The sequence below is a fragment of the Lathyrus oleraceus genome, chromosome 4, assembly GCF_024323335.1.
Source record: "Lathyrus oleraceus cultivar Zhongwan6 chromosome 4, CAAS_Psat_ZW6_1.0, whole genome shotgun sequence".
Taxonomy (NCBI): Eukaryota; Viridiplantae; Streptophyta; class Magnoliopsida; order Fabales; family Fabaceae; genus Lathyrus; species Lathyrus oleraceus.
In genome coordinates, this window is record NC_066582.1 from 67,370,321 (window position 1) to 67,392,609 (window position 22,289).

A 22,289-nucleotide genomic window follows, 5' to 3' on the forward strand; every position below is an offset into this window, starting at 1 on the left:
TCCTTCATCTAGAATATGATCTTTAGGGTGTTGTAACCCTTTACTTGCACATGTTCATCATAAAATCTAACTAGCGAGCCTTCAAACACTTTGAGGTTGTCCTAATCCACAAGGAGTCTCTCGAAGGCGTCCCAATAAAGGATGTTTGTAGAACTTCATTGATCAATTAGTACTCGCTTAATTTCCCAATCATCACATCTCACGATTATGAGCATGGGGTCATTGTCATGGGGATGGATTCTAGTTACATCCTTCTCGAAAAAGGTTGTATCAAACTCCATAGTTTCCTTTCCTCCCATATAAGGGTTGGTAGGTAAATCTTCTACAGTTACAACTTGGTATTCATATCTTCTATAGGAAAAGTTAGTCTTTTCACCCTCGACAAACCCTCTTACTATAGTGCTAAGGGTATGACACACGGGTTTGTCTTCATCTTTTTTGCTTGGCTCCTTACCCTTTTTTGGATTTGTGGCTTCTATGGGCATCTCACTCTTGAGAGATGGATCCTCCTAGTGAGTGGTTGGAGCCATCTCAAACGTATTTTTTCAAGCGACCTTACTGGATAAGGCGTTCAATCTCCTTTTTTTAGTTGTTAGTAGTCTTCTCTATGGTGGCCCCTTAAACTTTTGAAACTTACATCACCTATTGGGATCATGTCCCATAATGTTTGGTTTTAGGGATGGTAGAAAAGGGATATCATGTCTATAGAAGGCTTCGCGCCATATTTGCTCATGATGGGTATTTAGGGGCTGAAGTTTTCAGTAGGCTTTCCATTTTGCTTGAAGGTTGCCATGTCCTTGATGGACCGGATATGATGGCTTGTGTGTTGCTGTTGCGAAGACTCAGGATGACTAGATGTCCGCTTCTTGCCACCTATAGCCTTTTTCTATGTGTTTCTCTCCTCGCCCTTTGTATAGTACTTGGTGTCCGTTCTTAACTTCGCCATGGAAGCAACAAGTCTTTAAGTGATGGATTCATTAAAATGCCTAACCCTCAATCCATTTCGGAATGGTCTGACTAAAATGTCTTGGTTCAGGTGGATGACCTTGATAGTCACCTCATCGAACCAGGCGAGATACTCCATTAAAGATTTTGAAGGTCCCTAGAAAATATTAAATAGGCTGGTGGTTGACATTCTCCTGTGTTTTCTTTCTGAGAATTAGTGGACCAACTTATTTATAAGGTCCCGATAGCTAGTGATTGAGAGCCGTGGCAGACTCATGTACCACCTCAATGCGACGTCCCTGAAGGTGCTAGATAAATGCGTGTATTTTAAGAAATATGAGGCTCCAATGATCGCCATCTGCGTGTTAATGGATGTGACATGTTCATGGGGATCACTTCTTCCATCGAACTTTGCGAGTAATGGTGGCTTGAAACTTTCAGCCCCTCCCAATAAAGGATGTTTGTAGAACTTCATTGATCAATTAGTACTCGCTTAATTTCCCAGTCATCACATCTCATGATTATGAGCATGGGGTCATTGTCATGGGGATGGATTCTAGTTACATCCTTCTCGAAAAAGGTTGTATCAAACTCCATAGTTTCCTTTCCTCCCATATAAGGGTTGGTAGGTAAATCTTCTACAGTTACAACTTGGTATTCATATCTTTTATAGGAAAAGTTAGTCTTTTCACCCTCGACAAACCCTCTTACTATAGTGCTAAGGGTATGACACACGGGTTTGTCTTCATTTTTTTGCTTGGCTCCTTACCCTTTTTTGGATTTGTGGCTTCTATGGGCATCTCACTCTTGAGAGATGGATCCTCCTAGTGAGTGGTTGGAGCCATCTCAAACGTACTTTTTCAAGCGACCTTACTGGATAAGGCGTTTAATCTCCTTTTTTTAGTTGTTAGTAGTCTTCTCTATGGTGGCCCCTTAAACTTTTGAAACTTACATCACCTATTGGGATCATGTCCCATAATGTTTGGTTTTAGGGATGGTAGAAAAGGGATATCATGTCTATAGAAGGCTTTGTGCCATATTTGCTCATGGTGGGTATTTAGGGGCTGAAGTTTTCAGTAGGCTTTCCATTTTGCTTGAAGGTTGCCATGTCCTTGATGGACCGGATATGATGGCTTGTGTGTTGCTGTTGCGAAGACTCAGGATGACTAGATGTCCGCTTCTTGCCACCTATAGCCTTTTTCTATGTGTTTCTCTCCTCGCCCTTTGTATAGTACTTAGTGTCCGTTCTTAACTTCGCCATGGAAGTAACAAGTCTTTAAGTGATGGATTCGTTAAAATGCCTAACCCTCAATCCATTTCGGAATGGTCTGACTAAAATGTCTTGGTTCAGGTGGATGACCTTGATAGTCACCTCATCGAACCAGGCGAGATACTCCATTAAAGATTTTGAAGGTCCCTAGAAAATATTAAATAGGCTGGTGGTTGACATTCTCATGTGTTTTCTTTCTGAGAATTAGTGGACCAACTTATTTATAAGGTCCTGATAGCTAGTGATTGAGAGTCGTGGCAGACTCATGTACCACCTCAATGCGACGTCCCTGAAGGTGCTAGAGAAGTGCTTGTATTTTAAGAAATATGAGGCTCCAATGATCGCCATCTGCGTGTTAATGGATGTGACATGTTCATGGGGATCACTTCTTCCATCGAACTTTGTGAGTAATGGTGGCTTGAAACTTTCAGCCCCCCCCCCCCCCAAATGTCGTTAGAGAGAGGTTAGGGATCCAAAACTTGTGTATCCTCAATGGGATCGACCTCCTATTGCCACTTTTGGATTTTAAGGACACCTTATGGTTGTCGCCATAGTTTCCGATAACTGAAGTCCTTGCTCGCCGGTTCACCATATTGGAAGGGATTTAAGAGGTGGACAACAACTTGATCGTTGGATAAGAAGGTGGTGCATACCATATTTACCAGAGCGTCACGGTGGACACCAATTACATTTACTAAAAAATTACAATGAGGGTAGCTCTATGTTTATAGAGTTGTCTGTGGTGTTTACAATGCTTTGACAGTGGTTATGACTAACTCACGTAGAGTGGTGAAAAATTTTGTATGTAGCTTTTTCGAAAAAAAATTGGAGACCCGTCTCATTTTGAGAATGATGCATACATATAGGCTCCTTGTGCTTGGGATGGAAAGCTAGGGAGTGACTTACCCTAATTCTATGACCACGGGGTGTGGCCAAAGGAGACTTGGTCTCCCTAGAATCGCTGGGGAAATTGTTTCCCTCATGGTCTCTATCCCGAGTCAACTATGCATGGTCACACGTCATCACCCATGTTTATTAGGCAAGTGAGGACCACTTCAGACGACCTATCATCGAATCTTGACGACCTACAATCTCACTATAAAGCTCGTCCTCGCCGATGTGTTTGATTTTTCCTTTTTCTTTATAGATTATCTTTGTTTTCTTTTTTGGAGCATAATAAAATTATTCTAATACATATAATATAATATATAATAAAAAATATTTTGAAAAACGTGTAAAGACAATATTTACCTTTATATAACAAAAATATAAGAATGAATATTTTTCTATAAACCGTTATATATTGTTTTTATATAGATATACTAAACTTTTTCTTCAAATGTGTTACATATTGTAAAATAGAATATTAAAATATACTTTTAATAATTTTAAAAATTTATAACATAAGTTGTCAATATAAATATTTTATACCATCAATTTATCATCTATTTGTATTATTTTAAAAATGATTTAAATAAAAATCAAATATTTTTTAACATTCAACTCAATTAACCGGTGGTATAATTTTTTTTTTTGTTGACATTACCTATGCTTTTCAATTAAATTCTACAAAGATAAAAGCTAACACTAAAAGGTTACAAAAATAAAAGTTTTAACTCTTTTTTGACTCACAAAAGAATAAAGTCTTTAAAATATTCAAAAACAAAAAACCATTAAAATTAAACCCACATTTACTTTTTTTTCATCCGTTAACGACAATTGTCATAACAAGTAATTTAGGTTGATTTTTAGCAGAAGACAAACCACAAAAGCAAAACCCTTTTCGTTACTGATTTCTATTTCTAAGTCATGATTGAATTTGCAGGCACAATTCTCAATGCGAGACACAAGTTTATGATTCTATCTTATTTACCGCTAATTATCGTCAACGTTGCTGAAACAAACAACCTCGGATTCGCATGATAAAAACATGTTTTGGTCATGGACCTCTGCTCTAAAGATCACTCTTCTTCTCCTCCTTATTTCATCTGTTATTGCTGCTATCTTGATTCTCCCAATTCAAAAGGTTCGTTTTTTTTGTTTAATTTCACTTCTGGGTCCTCAATTAGGGTAGGTGCATTTCTGTTCAATTGATAATTTCTGATTTAGGTATTCCTTTGAATCACATTGGAGTTTCGTTCCTGAAAATCACCCACATTTTTGCTCTGCAGATTCTGAACGATTTCTTGATATGGGTTGATCGTGATCTTGGGGCATGGGGTCCCCTTGCTCTGTAAGTCAAACATGTTGTCTTTTGTTCAATCTTATGGCTGTTAATGTTAGGTCATTAATGTGGATTCAATTTTTGAACTCAATCACTTGTATTTGTTTTGTTATTTTCAGGGCAATTGCTTACATTCCTTTGACGATATTGGCGGTTCCGGCCTCTGTACTTACCGTAAGCATCTCTATGAGCTGACATTTCTTGGAAACCCTGTTAAACTTCTTTAAACTTGGTGACATTATTGCATTGCACCATTTATTTAATTGTGACATTATTTGGGAAAATAATTGTATTTACTATAAACTTCATACTTTTTGTTCAGCTTGGTGGTGGTTATCTATTTGGCCTTCCAATTGGCATTATTGCTGACTCTATTGGTGCAACCATGGGTGCTGTGGCTGCATTTCTTCTTGGTGGAACAGTAAGTTTTGCATTAGTTTATACTCCCTCCGTTCCTTTTTAAGTGTCATTTTTTTATTTTTTACACATACTAAGGAAGCTAATCATTATTGTTACTTTTCAAACAATAATTCTTCTTTTACCTATAATACCCTTAATTATTTATTACATTCACTTTACTTTTTTCCTCTCTCTGCAATCATTATCTAGTGGTAATTTTGACAAAATTACAATTAATACTATCTGGAACTTTGCAAGTGACAATTAAAAAGAAACAAATTTTTTTGCAAGAAAGTGACACTTATAAAGGAACGGAGGGAGTAGTTGGGAATTAGAAAAGTCCAAAACTACTCCAATAGTTTATATTGAATATTCATCTATGAAGCACAAACTCCAACATAGGCACGTCGACACTGCTAAGGTAAAAAAACATAAACATAAGACACTGAAGGATATATGTGGCGGGTTTTGGGCTCGCCGCAATGGTAAATATCCGTCGCTATTGGGGGGTTTTCCGCTATGATAACGCCACCAGGTGGCGGATGGTATGGCGGGATTTTGGCTCTCTGCTATAGACAATCTGAATTGAGACTTAGAATTGTGAGTTGGTCCTAACTCAATCTTACAAAACCAACTCGTAAGATGAGGATTGACTCCTGTTATAAACACTTCACATACCAACACAATAAGTGTATTGGAGGTTGCAATGAAGACAATCCAAATGCCGCAACCAGGTGACTAGGGGCGGACCACAATGAAGGAGGAATTTCCAACAGGATGTTTTGAATCCCTCATGGATCATCATTGCTTTGACACATCTTTATAATTCTCATAACTATGTGTGAGATGTGTCCAAGAAGTGTCTAAGGTTTCTAAGCAAAAGTTTTTTATTTTTATTTGGGACACTTGTGTAAGTTGTCAGACACATGTTGTACGGGTGTCAGACACAGAGACATATCTACTCCTAGAGATGTCCATGCTTCATATATATTCATTAATATAGGTTTTTCTTGTGATTAGTACCAAATGCTTTTTCTTCATGTGCATGACTCTTTAAATCTAGTTTGCCTTCCAGTTGGGATGCATTTTGGTTCATCTTATAGTTATTTGTTTCCTCTGAGGTTATTTATTCATATAATTGTCTCTATGTACAGATTGGGAAATCATTTGTTGTTGCTAAGTTGAAGGACTATCCACAATTTAGATCAGTGTCAATTGCAATTCAGAGATCTGGCTTTAAGGTTTGTATAGTTAATATCATAGAACTCTCTCAAAAGTTTAAGCTGTTAGGTGAAACTGAAAAGAAAAATGAATGGTTTTATTGCTTCTCTTAAATTAGTTAAAATATTTTTATTGATAAATGGAAAATACAAATCATTGCTTATGAAGGCTTGTTCTTATAAATCCTTTTTCACTTTGGTTTTGTAACTAATATCTGACATTTTCTTCTTTTTCAGATTGTGTTTCTGCTTCGACTTGTTCCATTACTACCGTTTAATATGTTAAATTACCTCCTATCCGTGACTCCGGTTGCACTATGGGAATACGCATTGGCGTCCTGGTTAGGAATGATGGTATCTTCTTCATCCTTGATTAATTATATATTGGGGTCTTAATTTAACAGAAACAAATTTCTGTTTTCATGTGTTATAAAGTTTGGTTTTAGATTTTGGGAATTATATATCTTGGTATACAATCATCATATCTTCATGACTAAAACCACAAACAAGTTGAAATCATTGGTGCAATTTTTTAACCCAATAACTAATGCATCTGTTGCTGTTCCCCTCTGGGTTTAACGTAGAGACTGGGTAGTTTGCATCGTAAACTAAGTTCCGCGTGTTAATAATAATTTTTTAAGAAAGTTCTGTGTTATTATAGCTCAGTAGACGGTGTTTCAGTTACAGCGATTTCTTAATACCTCCTATGTTACTTTTGCAGCCAATAACGGTGGCACTTGTGTATGCTGGAACAACACTCAAAGACCTATCCGATGTGACGCAAGGTGGGGGAGAGTTATCAAACACTCGTTGGGTAAGAGATGTCATCCTTAATTACATATTAATGGGAAATTGTTAGGGTTAGGAAGTCTCTTATGTTGTCTATGGTGGGCTGATGCTTGGAAGTCGCTCAAAACTTCAAAGATGGCGGACGTTACCACATTTAAGTAGAAGTTCAGGGTCTGCTACGTACTTTCGGCTGAGACAGTGATCTGATGATGGGTGTTTATTCGGCAAAATCGACAGAAAACGATTATATATTCAGTTTTCGGGACACTGATATTTGTTTTTGTTAATTTTTGTCAAACTGGTTCTGATTGGGTCGCCGTCTCAGTCACGAGGACAAGTAATTCTTTGAGCTTCTACTTGCGAGGACTGACATCAAGAGTTTCAAACCATTTTCAACCATTGATCTTCCATAGACCATATAAGACACTTTCTCACTCTAGACGTCACCATATCGATGAGCCTTTTAAACATATCGTCTTCTGATGAACATCTAAAATACCATGGAGGGTATTATCTTTTGATCATCTTGACGGGATCGAATACGTGCGATTTATTCAATGTTATCTTCAATTGGCATATCATAAATATCTCTCTTTTGGATGCAGGCTTTCATAATTTTGAGTCTAGTCATATCTGGTAAGTCACATTCTTTGCTTGCATAAAATATAGATAACACTTGTAGCGGTTCCGATTAGCCAAGCTGAAGTGTTAATGTTGGCAACTTGCAGTGGTTTTGATGATTTGTGTTACGAAAGTTGCCAAGTCTGCTTTAAATAACGCGTTGGCTGAATTTGGAGAAGATATGAGCGACACTACATCTTCCTCAGAACAGCCCATTGTCACTGAACCTTTAGTAGATCTCAATCGGCCTCTTGTTAATGAGACAGATCAGAATCAAGACGACAATCAACAACAGTAAACATGTAAACTACTGTGTGTAAATTCTTACTCTCCCCCCACATTCTAAAGGTTATTTATGTTTTTTTTTTCTTACCTAAAAAAAAAGGTTAAGCAGTTGCTGCTAGTTGCTGCTAGTTGCTACTTATCTATGATTTGTATTCTTCCAACATTAGAAATGGTTAATTATACAGTCAAGATGAGGGCATTGCATATGTATAACAGCAGAAAAGTTCCTAGTATGTACTATTCCTGATTTTCTGTGTTGGTTTGTACTTTTTACTTTGGATTGTGGCTCTATGCTCGTTTTTTCTCCTCTCCTAACCAACCGTAATTAGGGTGGCTAGTGTTTTCACGGTTGTTGTTCATAGAGCAAAGAAAAATGTAAATCATATTTAGGTCCCTATTTTGATAATTTTGTACAAAAAAATGGAAGACTGTAACTTGCAGCAACCAACACTAACCACTATATAGATTTTCTGTTGCAATCAACAGTCTTGGGCCATGCTTGTTACAATTTTCGCCGCCACACTTTCAGGTATAATTAGAAATGATTAAGAGAATCAACATAGTGCGACACGAGTAGTAGATGTTTGAGTCTCTTTACTATTTGGTTAAAGGTCTGTTCCTTGATCGGTGTATATGCCGAGGATATCTTGATTTTAAATAGTTCAGCAGACAAAAAGTAAATAATTTTTAACATAAGAATGTTATTTATTCATGTTGGATTAAATCAAAAGCAACCCTCCTTGAGATAAAGGTGAGGCAACAACACATGAGACCTCATCATGAACTTTTGAACACCTAGTATTGATGCCAATAGTCTCTTCTTTATTACCAAAAAGAAACTAAAAGAAAAGCTATACACTACCAATTTTATAAAGTTCTGTCACAATAAACTTTTGTACTGTCTTCTTGTTGCTCAATCTTGTGGTGCAAGGGACCCTACCAATTCCTTGATAGAAGGGCTAAACAGATTTCTGTAATTCTAAGGCTTCTAAAGTGCATCTCAGCACATACTTTTTTCATTTTATTCTTTGACAGTAGCCTCACTGTAAGCTTGCTTCACAAGAAAGAATGATACACATTGGTTCACAAAAGAACTAAACTTTATTTTTGGGTTATCATCTATAATCCAAAGCAAAGTGAAATTTCCACAGCAAAGAAACAAATGAAGTCACAGTCACTCATGGGGAAAGTGCAATGTCTTAGCCTTCCATCTCTTGGAGGTTGCTTTGACAGCTTCCGCGACCAAGCACGAGGCTCGGGATACGGGACGAGGATATGGAACCTAAGTGATAAGCCAGTGGAGCTGCAAATAAGGGTGGGATCAATACTGAAGAAGATTCATACATTGAAGCCGGGGTCATCAAAGAGACTCAAATGTAAGAGCATATATAAGACATATGTTCCTAAGAGTGGAAGTGTTGGTGGAAGCTTGAAGAATCTGTTGTATTCCTATGATGAAACTAGCCACCCTTATATTTGGATTCATGAGACAGGGTGTCATTCCTTAAAGATGGTTAAGCAGCAGTATGTTAGCCTTGAGGATATGAGGGATTCTTCTGAGATCAAGATTTTCAGGGATCATCAAAGAGGTTCCATTTCAGTTCGGAAGAGAATGAGGCCAGATTTCTGCTCAACATGAATTTCAGATTATTTGTTTGTCATGAGTTGATAGTGATATTTCTGTTTCTATGTTCTCTTTTATTTTCATTGGAAGTTGATTTTTCTTCTTTTCATTTTGCCTATATTGTTGTAACATAGTTCTTTTTTTGTGTTTATTAAGGGATCCAATATCACTGAAAAGAATGAAGAAGTGGAAACAGTTAATGATTAGAAGTCCAATTGTTGTTTGAGTTAAATCTTCTTTTATTTCGATAAATTATCTTGTTTATTGATATTTTTTCTTATAAATTTGTTGTTTTTCATTTTTATTTTTATTCTGAGGAGGTGCACAAACAAAAAGTAAACTTTAACTCTATAACGTAATATGTTTCTAACGAGTACTATTGAATGAATTGAAACATGTGTGATCTTCAAAATGTTCTTTTTTTTTTTCCATATAGCGATGTGTGTGATTATTTATTAGTCTTTAACTCTTTGATAAGTTGTTGGCGGAAAAATGTATAATTCTTCTCTCTTTCACCGAGCAAAGCTGAAACAATTCAATAATCATAGTTATTGTCACCCTCAACATTAATAATTTGTTCAATGTATTTGTGCATAAAAAGTGGCATCTCTTCGATGTATTGAATTTGGGTAGTGGTGTATGAAAATGTTTGCTAATGCGAGCACCTTTGAAAACACTTTTTTTTGTTGAGATTTTGGAGTTCGAGAATTCTGAAAAGGTGTGTCAACATGTTCAAAATTGGAAGGAGACCACATCGTTGAATTATCACTTGGTGTTGGTTTGACCTTCTTAGGCGCACTTTTATTTTTACATGTTGAAACAATGATATCAAATATGTTGTTTTGGGATAAACAAACTTCCTTAATTTCTCTTTGACGTGGAGTTTCATGTTGTCACCGGCTTTCTAAAATCTTTCTTGAATCACTTTCCATTAAGTTAGGATAGAGATATTCGATTTACCGTCCTTCATCACACCACCATCGTAAACAAACCTGAGTCTTTTCCAGTGAGTGTAAACCTCATCAATTCGTATTGGGCTATCAAGTTTCACCTTCTTTGAAATTAGACAAGCACATGAGAGTCGATACGTGTTCCTAAATGTACAACCATACTTTGAGCTACCAGCACCTACTTTTTCAGCTCGTTTGTCTTCATAAAAAATAAAATTCAATCCTGCTCGAGATATATTGCAAAACAACTGTGAATAGAGATTGTAGTCTATGAATCTATGTTCCAACACTGTAATGATGCGACCAAATGATGTTTGTATCTCATTATGCTGATTTTTGATCATTTGCTTCATAGAGTCTCAATCTTTACACAAATCACATTTACTATTTCTCAACTAATTCTTTAGTGTAACATGGGTGGATTCAACTCCGTTAGTTGTTGTATTTTCAAAGTGTCTAACTTGATCGGTCCAATCATAAACAATCTTATCCTTCACCTGGTATAGAATTGCAATTTCAACATATTTCAGTAAATATAGATATTTCTCACACACCTTCCTGAAAAGTATAACATAATCGATATATAATTCCAGAGTCTGATACCGGTCATTATTCAAGAAACTATTTTTCTTTTTTTAGAATCAATTAACCTATTTGAAATTTAAAGGAATTTATCATTAAGCTTTGTGTTTAGCGTTTGGCAAGCGTAAATCCGTTGGTAAGCCTAAGATTTGGTGCTCCCGATTCAGACATACTTTATAATAAATACCTAAGGATTTCATACTGAATTATGAGTTATAAAATAGGAAAAATAGCCTTTTTCGTCCCGTATGTTTAGCGCTGAGTTCATTTTTGTCCCTTAATTTTTAAAAGGCTCATTTTCGTCTCTCAACTGTATTAAATGTACCACGTCTATCCTTTGCAGACAAAACACAGTAACGATGTTAAACTTGAAAGTGTTAACATCCACGTCAGCTCCATGTAGGATTTCTTCTTCATGTGAATTAGGGTTCCGTGCATTTTGCGTTTTTCCCCAATCTTCTTCACTCGCGGACGCCATCCTTTCCATGTGAATTAGGGCTATCTTCTTCACCCGCATACACTATCTTCTTCACCCTCAAACGCCATCTTCTTCACCAGCGGACGCCATCTTCTTCACCTGAGTTACATTTGCCTTCATCTTCTTTCTGTAATCTATAAATAATGGCTCATAAAAGTTCTGCCCCGTCGCAAAAGGGGTTTGGGTATGGTGGAGAAGTGAGCTACAGTTCTGAATCTGGGTTTAATTCTTCTTCTTCGGAAAATCAATGGACACCTAATTGTTTGTATGGTGATTTTGCTGTACTCAAAAAGGCAAAAATAGTAAAAAAATCCGGGAAGCAATTTTTCTATACAACACTCAATCTATGTAGCATTATGTCTCTATTGACTATGGGTGATGAACATCGAGGAACAATCAATAATATTGCAACATTTGTATGTTATTACTTCTTCTTACTTATTTCGTACTTATTTCTTACTTATGTTTCTATTGTTTATTACTTCTTTTTACTTTATTTCTTACTTATATTTTATTAGAATCCAAAACGATTTCAATGTTGTATACATGAATATGTACCCCACGATCCTTTGATAGAATCATATGTTCGAGGATGCGGTTTTGGTAATCTCTTCAACATAGTCTCATACTCGGTTGACTACAAATTTATTCTTGCTTTGTTAAAGAGATGGAGACCCGAGACCCACACATTTCACCTTTCTTTCGGTGAGTGTACCGTCACACTTGAGGATGTCTACATGTTGTTAGGTATACGTATCAATGGTAAGGCTGTAAATGATAAACTTAACCAGGATAACTCTATATGCAATGAATTATTGGGTGCCCCTTTGTGTGACAACACAACTACGGGAGAGACTTCTGGTCAAGCTAGGGGTCAAGGTATTAACTTAAAATATCTCAAACAATATTATGCGAGTATAACATTAACCTAAGAATCTACTGAGTATGAAAAAATAATTAAAGCTCGGTGTGTTATTATGATTCTATTTGGTCATTTTTATTTCCTGAAAGTACTGGTAATACGGTAAATATAAGTATTTACCGTTGTTACGAAACATAAATAAGGTAAGCACATATAGTTGAAGTTCAATTGTTTTGGTCCACCTATATAGTGAGTTGTGTAAAAATGTAAAAAAAAATACTTGTACGTTTTATTCCTGCCCGTATTTGCTACAAGCATGGGGTTGGTCAAGAATGTCGTCACTCGCCCCGGTAAACGAGAAGTCATTCATATTCCCCTTTGCAACAAAGTAAGTTTAAAACTTTACCATCTAATTTATTAGACTTTATATTACAACTAACTGTAAATAATATTTTTCAAATGTTTTCGATCTAGGTGGTTAGTTAAAGGGATGAACTACAACAAGTGTCTGAAACACGCTGTAGTAGTCTATCACAATCTATTGGACCACATTGGACCAGACGATGTATACTACTACACAACTCTACTTTTGATTTAAAAATAATTATCAAATTAGATATCATCTAATCATGTGATATTCTTGTACAGTTTATCTGGAGGTCATATTTGAGTCTTGATCATCATGTTAACCATGTTGTTGCTGCAGTTTGGACAACAAAAACACCAATTATCCGGTTCACTACTATGGAGATGCACCAGAGTGACCGTGTAAAACTGCAGTTCGGCATGCAACAACAAAGTCCAGAACCTCCTACGTGTTTAGGAGATTGTCATCAACAAAGAGTCGACGCCCAATGAGATTATTCCGGCTGGAGAGACTTCGCAAAAGAGATGTGTCGTCATTGGAAGAATCGACAACAACACATCTTAAACGAACCAGTCATACAGGGTGCTAGACCAACTCAACATTATATGGCATGGTTTAGGTCGGTTACAACACCACAATGTGTGTCTGAGCCAAGGTATTTGATTGATCCACGCCAACTAGCTTCGTCATCATATGCCCAACAATAAATCCCCGTCCAAGAACAATGTCAACCCACCTTAACCCAATGACCAACCTCACACCATCACCCTACCATATACACCCAATAACCAGACACCCAACCTCGCAACCCATTCATGCCATACACCCAAACTAAAAACTAAGAATCAAACCATAACCACCAACAACCATACACAGCCACCACAACAGTCTATAGGGCAGATGATTCATACGATTCAACATCATGCCATCGTAGCCCCCCACCAATGACCACCCAAACATCCCATCGCCACAATACCCAACCATTGTTTGACTATAGTACACCCCAGGAACCATTGATTCGTTTCCAAACCGATTCAATGTCCCAATTTGGACAACCATACCGTCCACAATTCAATCAACCACAATGACCCAACTACGACAACATGGGCACCAAACTCAATTACGGAAGCACCGTTGGCGACAACCCCCAACTATTGGGGACGAATGATGACATATCTATAAAATACCACTGTACCTTCCACCGAACCTTCACACATCACCATTGGATAATGTCAGCACTCAAAGACCACAAACACCTCAGGAAAATCGTGGGAGATCTCGAAGAAAGACTAATGCACCTGGATATGGAACAATAGGCATTTCAATTGGGCGAGTCATTGAATTTATTGTCAATTCTATGTAATTTTTCATTATAATATAAATATAATTTTTATTTTCAGTATTTCTTTTAATTAATTATAAATTTAACATTTTATTTTTTTTTTAAAAATTGAAAGGTGCATGCGCCACATGCATTAGTGCATACACTATGTAGTATATGCATGCGCCAATGCATGTGACACCAAGGCATGCATGCGGTGCCTACATGCATTGGTTTTGCATGCATGCACCTGCATTTTGGATGCGTCCTATATACCTTAGTTGGATGCACCAATTCAACTGACGCATCAGTAAAAAAAATTAATTATTTGATATAATTTTTAAAATTTTGATTATTTTGATATTTTATTTAAAAATATTGATTATTTTAAAAGAAAAATCGCCAAATCACCGTCTATAGAGATATTTATTTAAATTAAAAACTCATTTAACCGAGAATTAAAATTAAAAGAATTTTTTACAAAAATAACCCATTTTTCAAGGAAATTCCCGAAATACCCCTGGTTTCAAAAAAAATCCCGAACTACCCCACTTTTAGGAGGAGTCGCCAATTGAATTGGAGACTCCTCTTAAAAATCAAATGGAGGCGCCAATTGGATTGACTAGGGCAGGTGTCCTAGCCAATCCAATCGGTGTCCCTGTGTAGGACTTAAGAGGAGGCGCCAATTCAATTGGAGCCTCAGTGTAAAATGCTATTTTTGTGTTATAAATAGATGCGTTGTGTGAGTAATTGTTCCACATCTCAAATAATTATTTGGAAATCATGTTTAGTGTTCGTCGCCGATACGGTAAGGTGATTTATGCGAGAGACAAACCTCAGATGCTGATGTTGTTCTGGAACATCACTACATTCGATCAACTGAAGAGGGAGTTGGTTCGTTGGTTAGATGGGAAAATACCAGAAGGGAAAAAAATTAGAAGTATTGAGAGACTTGACAGTATCTTTGGTTAGGTGCAAATGAAGACTGATAAGGATGTTAGGGAAATGATGTTCGGTCGAGACGACATCAATTTGATTGTTGTAATCAGTTAGAAATATTTCTATTTTCAAATAGTTTATTTTGTACTGATGTTTGTTGTGAACCTCGTTGTAACAAAAACTTAATGATATATAATGATTGAAGGTTACAGAAATACAATGTTACAAAAAGCTTAAGACCTAGATGATGCTCCTCGATTGGGACAGTTGTTCTTGTTGTGTCCTGGTTGACGATAGATACTACATAATCTTATCATTTTATCTGTGGAATCCATCTCTATTCTGATACGTGTGCTGTTTGGCCTTCCTTTTTCCTTTCTACGCATCTCGTCATTGTGCCAAACAATATCACTTTCATATGGAGGCCAGTAATCCTCCATTGGTAGTACCGAAAAGCTTTGATTATATACATTCATGACGGTGTCGGTCTTGTACACATCAGATAAATGGATGTAAGCATCTTGACGAGTATAAGCGCATGCTGCAATGACATGGGAGCAAGATATGCGGAAGGCCTGAAATTTTCCACAATCGCACCAGCTTCTGTTTAGTCTAACAGCGTAGGCTAAATTTGGTCTCCCCTCGTTGTGGTTCATTGTTTCCTGGACGCTGAAATTTTGCATATGACGGTCAAAGACTGTTATAGCGTGTGTGCTAGCTTTGATGCTCTCCTCTTTCATGACCTTCATGCAACACTCACTGAATACTTGCCCGGACATTAACACTCCACTCCATCTTTCACCTCTGGTTGCGAACGTAGAAGCCAACCTATAATAGGTTGATCTTACCAAGGCGGTTATCGGAAGATTTCAAATTCCTTTGAATACCCCGTTCATGTATTCCACAAGGTTTGTTGTCATGTGGCCCCATCGACAACCTCTGTCAAATACCCAACATTCAACACCTTCTTGTGAAGATTCTTATCTTTTATAACACACATGAAGTTTTGTGCAATGTGTCTGATGCAATAGACATGGGTAGAAGGATGACCATGCCATCCGTTATCATGGTTGTTGTAGGCACTCTCAATGGCAGCATGTCTATCAGAAATCAAACAGAGATTGGCTTGTGGAGCCACATGCATTCTGAGATGTCGAAGAAAGAAATCCCATCCACCAGCCGTTTCACCTTCAACAAGAGCAAAGGCAATGGGAAAGACATTGTTGTTGCCGTCTTGTGCAACCGCCATGAGCAAAGTACCCTTGTATTTTCCGTATAACCAAGTGTAACACCTCAAAATTTGCCCTCCTCTCTTGGGACTAGCTTAACATATTGCATGTCATTTTTTAGGTCATTAGGCATTGCATATTGCATATCATGTGGTTACATTGTGCAAGTCATCTTCCCAAGTCTTGATCAGAAGATAGGAGGTCATGTGCAAGCTAGGGTTTTATTGACTGATCATTAATCATCTGAGGGTGGAAGTCCAAATTAGGGTTTTGTGATTCTCAAAGGAGATTGATATTTATCTTGGTTGAAATGATACATCATCATCATCATGGTCTTGTTATCATCCAGAAGATTCAAGAAGATTGATCATGTACCTTGAGATTAGGGTTTTGACCACTGGTCAACCCTAATCATCTGCATTGGGCCAATCAGGGCATGGCTAGGAGATGGGGTCTATGATGGATATGGGGATCATTTTATGATTGTATTGAGCTTATTGAGGCTAGGGTTTCATCATTGAGCCATTTCATCAGAGGATTGGGGCTCAGATTGATCAGTGCATTGCCAAATTCATCTATTAGTAGAAAAGTCAATTGTGGTCAACTGTGCTTGATTTTATGGATTTGGAGGTGGAATTGAGTTGGAGACACTTCATTCATGTTGGAACAAGTGTTATTTGACATGTCAAAGCTCAAGAATGGAGAAAATAAAGTCAGAGCAAAAATTGCCAAAAATAGAAAGTGACTTGTAATGGAAGTTTCCAAAAATGGAAAGTTTTTCACCACAAAATTACATGTCCAAGAAAGATTCAAATGAAAATTTGTTCAACATGAAAGTTGTAGATCTTGGTCTCACCTTTCCAAAAAGTCCAAGAACTTGAAATTCCCATGTATGGTTGACAAGTTATGGTCCATTCATTTTCAAAAAAGACCTATAATCAAAGTGGCATAACTTTCACATGGAGTGTCCAAAATGGATGATCTTTTTATGAGCAAACTCCATTTCACATGTACTTTCATGGTGCATAATCAAAATTCATCAAAAATGGTCAATGCAAAAGGTCAATTTTCAAGTGCACTAATTAAAATCCAAGGGCAAAATGGTCCAACTTGCAAAATACTTGGAATTTTGGAATGAGAGTTTTTGCAACACATCACAAATGCCAAATAGAAGTTGTTCCAACTGTCATGAGCTGTCATATGGTAATATTTGGCAAGGGCATTTTTGAGCTTTCACAATTAAACCACATTATGCTAATTACATGGAAATTGCTAATTGGTGATTAAGAGAGTGATTAAGGGATAGTATAAGATGTTAATTACAACAGAATTGCAAATCATAATCACAATTTTCAAGATCCATAACTAACTTTCCCTCCAAAAGTGCATTTTCTCTCAAATTTCATCAAGCTTTTTTTCAAGAATTCTTCATCAATTCTTCATCAAATTGCTCAATTCTTTTTGATTCGTGCTCCATGAACCAAGATCTCCATCTGTTTTGAGGAATCATTGCCAAAAAGTTCAAGAATCTCCACTGTTCATCATAAGCTCAACAATGGTGAATTAAGATTTCTCACACGTGGAGCTGTTTTGGATCAAGCTACGAGTTGCATTCACTTTCCTCAACCTTCTCCTTCATCTGTTTTTGGCTTTGGCGCTTTGAAACATCAAGAATCTTCACTGCCATCTCCAAGGTACCAAAACTCGAATCTCACCATTGCTTCAATTGTTACATGGCTTTTGTAGTGCATTCATCATAGATCATCATGCTGTGCTTGGTTTTGGATTTGGTTAACTGTTGAATGAGATATTTCGATTCAAAGTTTTGATGTCGTTTCTCTTTTTGATCGATCCGTGAGATATAGTAGGAATTAGGGCAAATCATTAGCATATTCATTATCCTTGTGGAAAGACGGTTCCAACGACTATATGCTTGTGGATTTTGGTTGATATTTGTTCTTGAGTGTTGCTGGAAATTTTCTGGAAATTCATGAGGAAGAACACGTGAAATTGGCTGTTTGATCCGAAATTTCCATTGGCCTTGTTTAAAATCTGTTTGCCGCGCGTGCTAGCCAATAGGAATGCGCCATAACATGTTTTCAAACTACGTCGTTTTGCGCCTGGACCTCAATATTACAAAACTGCCACTGCTTCATTTAAATTAATATTTATTTCATTCCTTTTTATTTTGATATTTTCATTTGCTACATGAACTTCAAAAATCCCTAGAGGCTTCATTTTGCATCCAATGTTTGTGAGATTTTTTGCATAATGCTCATGATGATGTGAAGAATTTTATGATGATTTTTGTGAATTTTTTGCATGTGTAGAAAAATAGTTGACCTAGGGTTTGTTGATTGTGTCACATTTTTGTATGTTTTGCCAAATCTATCATGAAATGCTTATACCTTTAAAGAAATGGATGAAAATTTTTGAGCTTATTCTGGACATATTGATGGTGATTTTCATGTAGAGTTTGTGATTTTTGGATACTTGGTGAGGGAGATATGATTTTTTGAATAGAGGTGTGACAATTTGTGTCACAACAAGCTAGGTCAACTTTCTGATTTTATTTGCCTGGCCTAAAAATGTTTGATTGCTCCAATTTTTTGCATGAATGATCATTGATATGTCAAGATAACATGTGACTTTTGCTGGAATTTTTGGTGGCATTTTCTATTTGATTGATAATTTTCTTTTCTATATGCTCATTTGGTAACCTTGTGTGACACATGTTGGCATTTTGCTGGTGAAATTCTCATATGGTATTCGATGAAGATAAAATTTGACATGAGCATTCTAGACACATTATAGGATATCATGGTTTTGATCCCATTCATTTCTTAAATGTTGTCACTGTTTTATGAATTATTGAAGTGGATGCTTGTTTGGATGTCTTGAATTGGCTTGTATAATTGTGTCTGGATTTCTTGATTTTCATTGACCTACTTTCTTTTGTCCAATTGAGCTGAAAATTGACATGCTATACATTGAGTGTGTCCTATTTAGGTGTGAATTTTTGTGGAATTAATTGAATTGATTTGGTATACTTTTGATTGAGATAGTTCTGTTTGGTCATTTGGTGTTGCAAATTGCATGATGGATGTTAAATCGTGTATGAAATGATGATGGTGATTGATATAAGCATGGGACCAATTGCATTTGCTTTTAAATTGTTTGAATGTGATTTTGGTTGGATTGCACTTGCTGTTGAGAATTTTTTATCCCCTTTGGACCCTAGGCTTGGCCTAGTGGTCTTGTTTCTCACATTTGGTGTGGATTTTCAGGTTGAAAGGCAAAAAGCTTAAGGAGATAAATGCAAGTTGCAAATTGAATTTTGTTGGATGTTGTCCACTAACAGGATTGTTGTTTTGTAGGGATTGATGCTTGAGCTTGAGCTTATAGCTTGCACTTGTGTGCACTAACTTGTGTTGCTTGTACAGATTAACTGATTAACCATTTGCTGTTTACTATTGATTTGTCTGAGTACTGATGATACTTGATTGATTTCAGGTACATTAAGTTGCTTACAGTTCCTTGAGAACTTGCTTGCTGTTGCTTGGTTTTTAAACCAATTGAGGTAGAATTTCTATTCTCCATGTAGTCTGGAAGACCTGGCCTGTTACTTGGCCAGACAGCTGTCTGAAGTCCTCCTTAAGAGGCGATATTTGTGATTGTTTAACTTTGTGCCAAGCAGGTAAAGTCCTTGATTAAGGCAATTGGTGGATCATAGAGATATGCAGTCTATCTCCCACTACTCTGTTGAGTCGTCCCTCTGCTCACACCATGGTGTTGAGGCATTGGGACACAAACCCAAGATCTTGTACTTTGTACAGTTGTGTCAGAGTCTTTGAGTGTAGAAGGGTTCCATCTTTCTGAACCCACACTCCTTTGTCAGAAGCTCTCCCTGAACAGGGATAGGAGCTGTGAAGTCTAATCTTCACTCACCTTTCATCTGGCTTCACCTTAGCCCCTCGATGGCAAGGTTAAGAGCTAACATTACCTTTGTACAGATGACTTGCCTCGGCAGTCGAACCTTTTGTTTGAGCCCACTTGACTGGATATAGTGTGTGCTTTGTGAATACTTGCTTGAAATGCTTGTTTTGTTTTGTTGATGCTTGCATGCTTGCTTTCTTCCTGGATAGGATTAGCTTGCTGTTGTGCAAGTAGGTAGAAACCATAACATAGGGCAATGATGCATGATAACACTAGGCTCGAGTACAGCTCCCTGGTAGTGTGTCTTCCCTTTGTGTCTGGCTAGTCTTTCTTTCCCTTTCGGGGGAACTACATCGCCCTGATCCTTATTCCAGACGAGGTATGTAGGCAGGAGACCGTGCGAGGTCTCTCCGGGCACTTTTTTCCTTTTTGTGTGTGTTTGCTTGTTAAAGTTTGTGTGTCAGGATATGGATGTAAGCCCAGCGATTGGCTGTCCGTATCCTGATTGTGCTTGTTTGGTTGTTGTGTGCTTGGAAGCCGGTGTAAGTCCATCAAGTGGCATCTGGGTTCCAGTGTGTGTCTGTTTTGGTTCGGATGCTGATGTAAGCCCAGTGATTGGCATTCATGCTCCATGTTTGCCTGTTTGTGTGTTTGTGTTGTTTGGCGTGCGTGAGCCGAACTACAGCAGCTCTGATTCTCGTTCCAGACGAGATATGTAGGCATAGGACGCGATGTCCTAGCGAGCCCTCTTCCTCTTAACCCCACCTGCGTTCCTTGTGTGTGTGTGTGATGTTTTAGCAACCTTTTCTTTTCTTTTAGAACATGGATCCCGTCGAGTACGACGGACGTGAGGGGTGCTAATACCTTCCCCTTGCGTAACCGACTCCCTTACCCTTTCTCTTTGGTCGTGAGACCATGCTTTTTCCAGGTTTCTCTGAGCGTTTCCTTTCCCTATTTTGGGATAAATAACGCGCAGTGGCGGCTCTGTTTGTTTTTGTTTTAGCCCGCCGGTTGTTTTTTCGCGGATGCGACAGCTGGCGACTCTGCTGGGGAAACAAGATGTTGACCTGTGCTGGTCCATCTTCCCTAAGCGAGTCTCTCCTAGCGTTCTAGGATAGTTTAGGTTGCTTGTCTTGCTTTATTTATTGCATTTATTATTCTAACCAGTGTATATATTTGCATAAATATTTGCATGTATCATACTATCATGTTGCCGTCCTCTGTGCAGGTGGTTTCTCTGTTTGGGGTGGGTGTCCTGAGTGGGGCTAAAACCCAGGCCCGAGTATACACCTAGGACTAGTGTGGTCTCACGTTGCCTCCTTCATGTTAGGTCAATATGTACCTGGCGGCGTGATGTACCACAAGCCGGACGAGGTTCATTTGATAGTGCTTTCCTCTGTGGGGTACTCCACTTTGGTTAAGTTACTTCATCTGAACTGTTGATTTTGGTGACCGATCATTTCCCGGATCTTTGGTTTAGATGATCTCAGGAGAGCTACAATGGCACACCCGAAAGGGCAAACCCATTGAGTATCTTTGCCCGATTGTCGAGACCATTATCCGCCTTAGGATGACCTGATTAGAATTTACCTGTGAGGGGAGGGTGGTTCTTTCAGATGCATGTTCTGTTGGTGACTCAGATGGTGACTATTGGTTCCGTTGATCAGAGTCATATTTATAAGTCGGATTTATGGCCGAGACGCCGGAGTGCTGTCCGAGTTATTTATCAGTGGGGATCCGTTTATTTCAGGATTCCCCGGGCCGATTTAAAGATTATTGGGTATCTGCTCAGAGATTGTTTGGTGATGATGGTGATGTATCTTCCGTTTATTTCGGAACCCTTGAGTTGGATTTGTGGTTACATATTCCCTCAGATGGTTGTGATCGGTTCAGATCTGGGTTGTGATTCAGTGCAACGGATGATCAGATGACTTGGAGGATGGCACAGTGCATTGCATTCATACATTTGCATCATTCCCATTTTGCATTCATCTGCATCGAACCTATGTCTAGCCATATGGGGAGTATTATTGATTGAGAATCTGGTTGAGAGACATCTTGAATTTCAGAATGTGGATGTCAAAATATTATCTGTCTCGATGAAGCCAGAATCAAAGGACAGAGTCTTCCTCATATGGATAGATGTTGCATTCATGCATATTAACCCATTTGTTGTTTTGTAGGTGTCAACCGGTGCGCATAGCTTGTTTGCTCAGATATCCTGCTAGGGGCAACAAATCCAAACGGA

General features: G+C 37.8%; 2 protein-coding genes across 2 annotated transcripts; both read left to right on the top strand.

Moving 5' to 3' along the window:
• Positions 1-3,889: 3,889 nt before the first annotated feature.
• LOC127073411 (uncharacterized) lies at positions 3,890-8,000 on the top strand. The gene is made up of 9 exons (XM_051014562.1): positions 3,890-4,241; positions 4,387-4,448; positions 4,559-4,613; positions 4,762-4,860; positions 5,993-6,079; positions 6,296-6,412; positions 6,780-6,872; positions 7,453-7,483; positions 7,576-8,000. Exons 1-9 carry the CDS (start codon positions 4,146-4,148, stop codon positions 7,764-7,766), a joined length of 831 nt encoding a protein of 276 aa, XP_050870519.1. The 5' UTR covers positions 3,890-4,145; the 3' UTR covers positions 7,767-8,000.
• A 187-nt stretch (positions 8,001-8,187) lies between these two features.
• On the top strand, positions 8,188-9,609 carry LOC127073412 (uncharacterized). Its single transcript, XM_051014563.1, has one exon. It carries the CDS (start codon positions 8,916-8,918, stop codon positions 9,390-9,392), a length of 477 nt encoding a protein of 158 aa, XP_050870520.1. The 5' UTR covers positions 8,188-8,915; the 3' UTR covers positions 9,393-9,609.
• Positions 9,610-22,289: the final 12,680 nt, after the last annotated feature.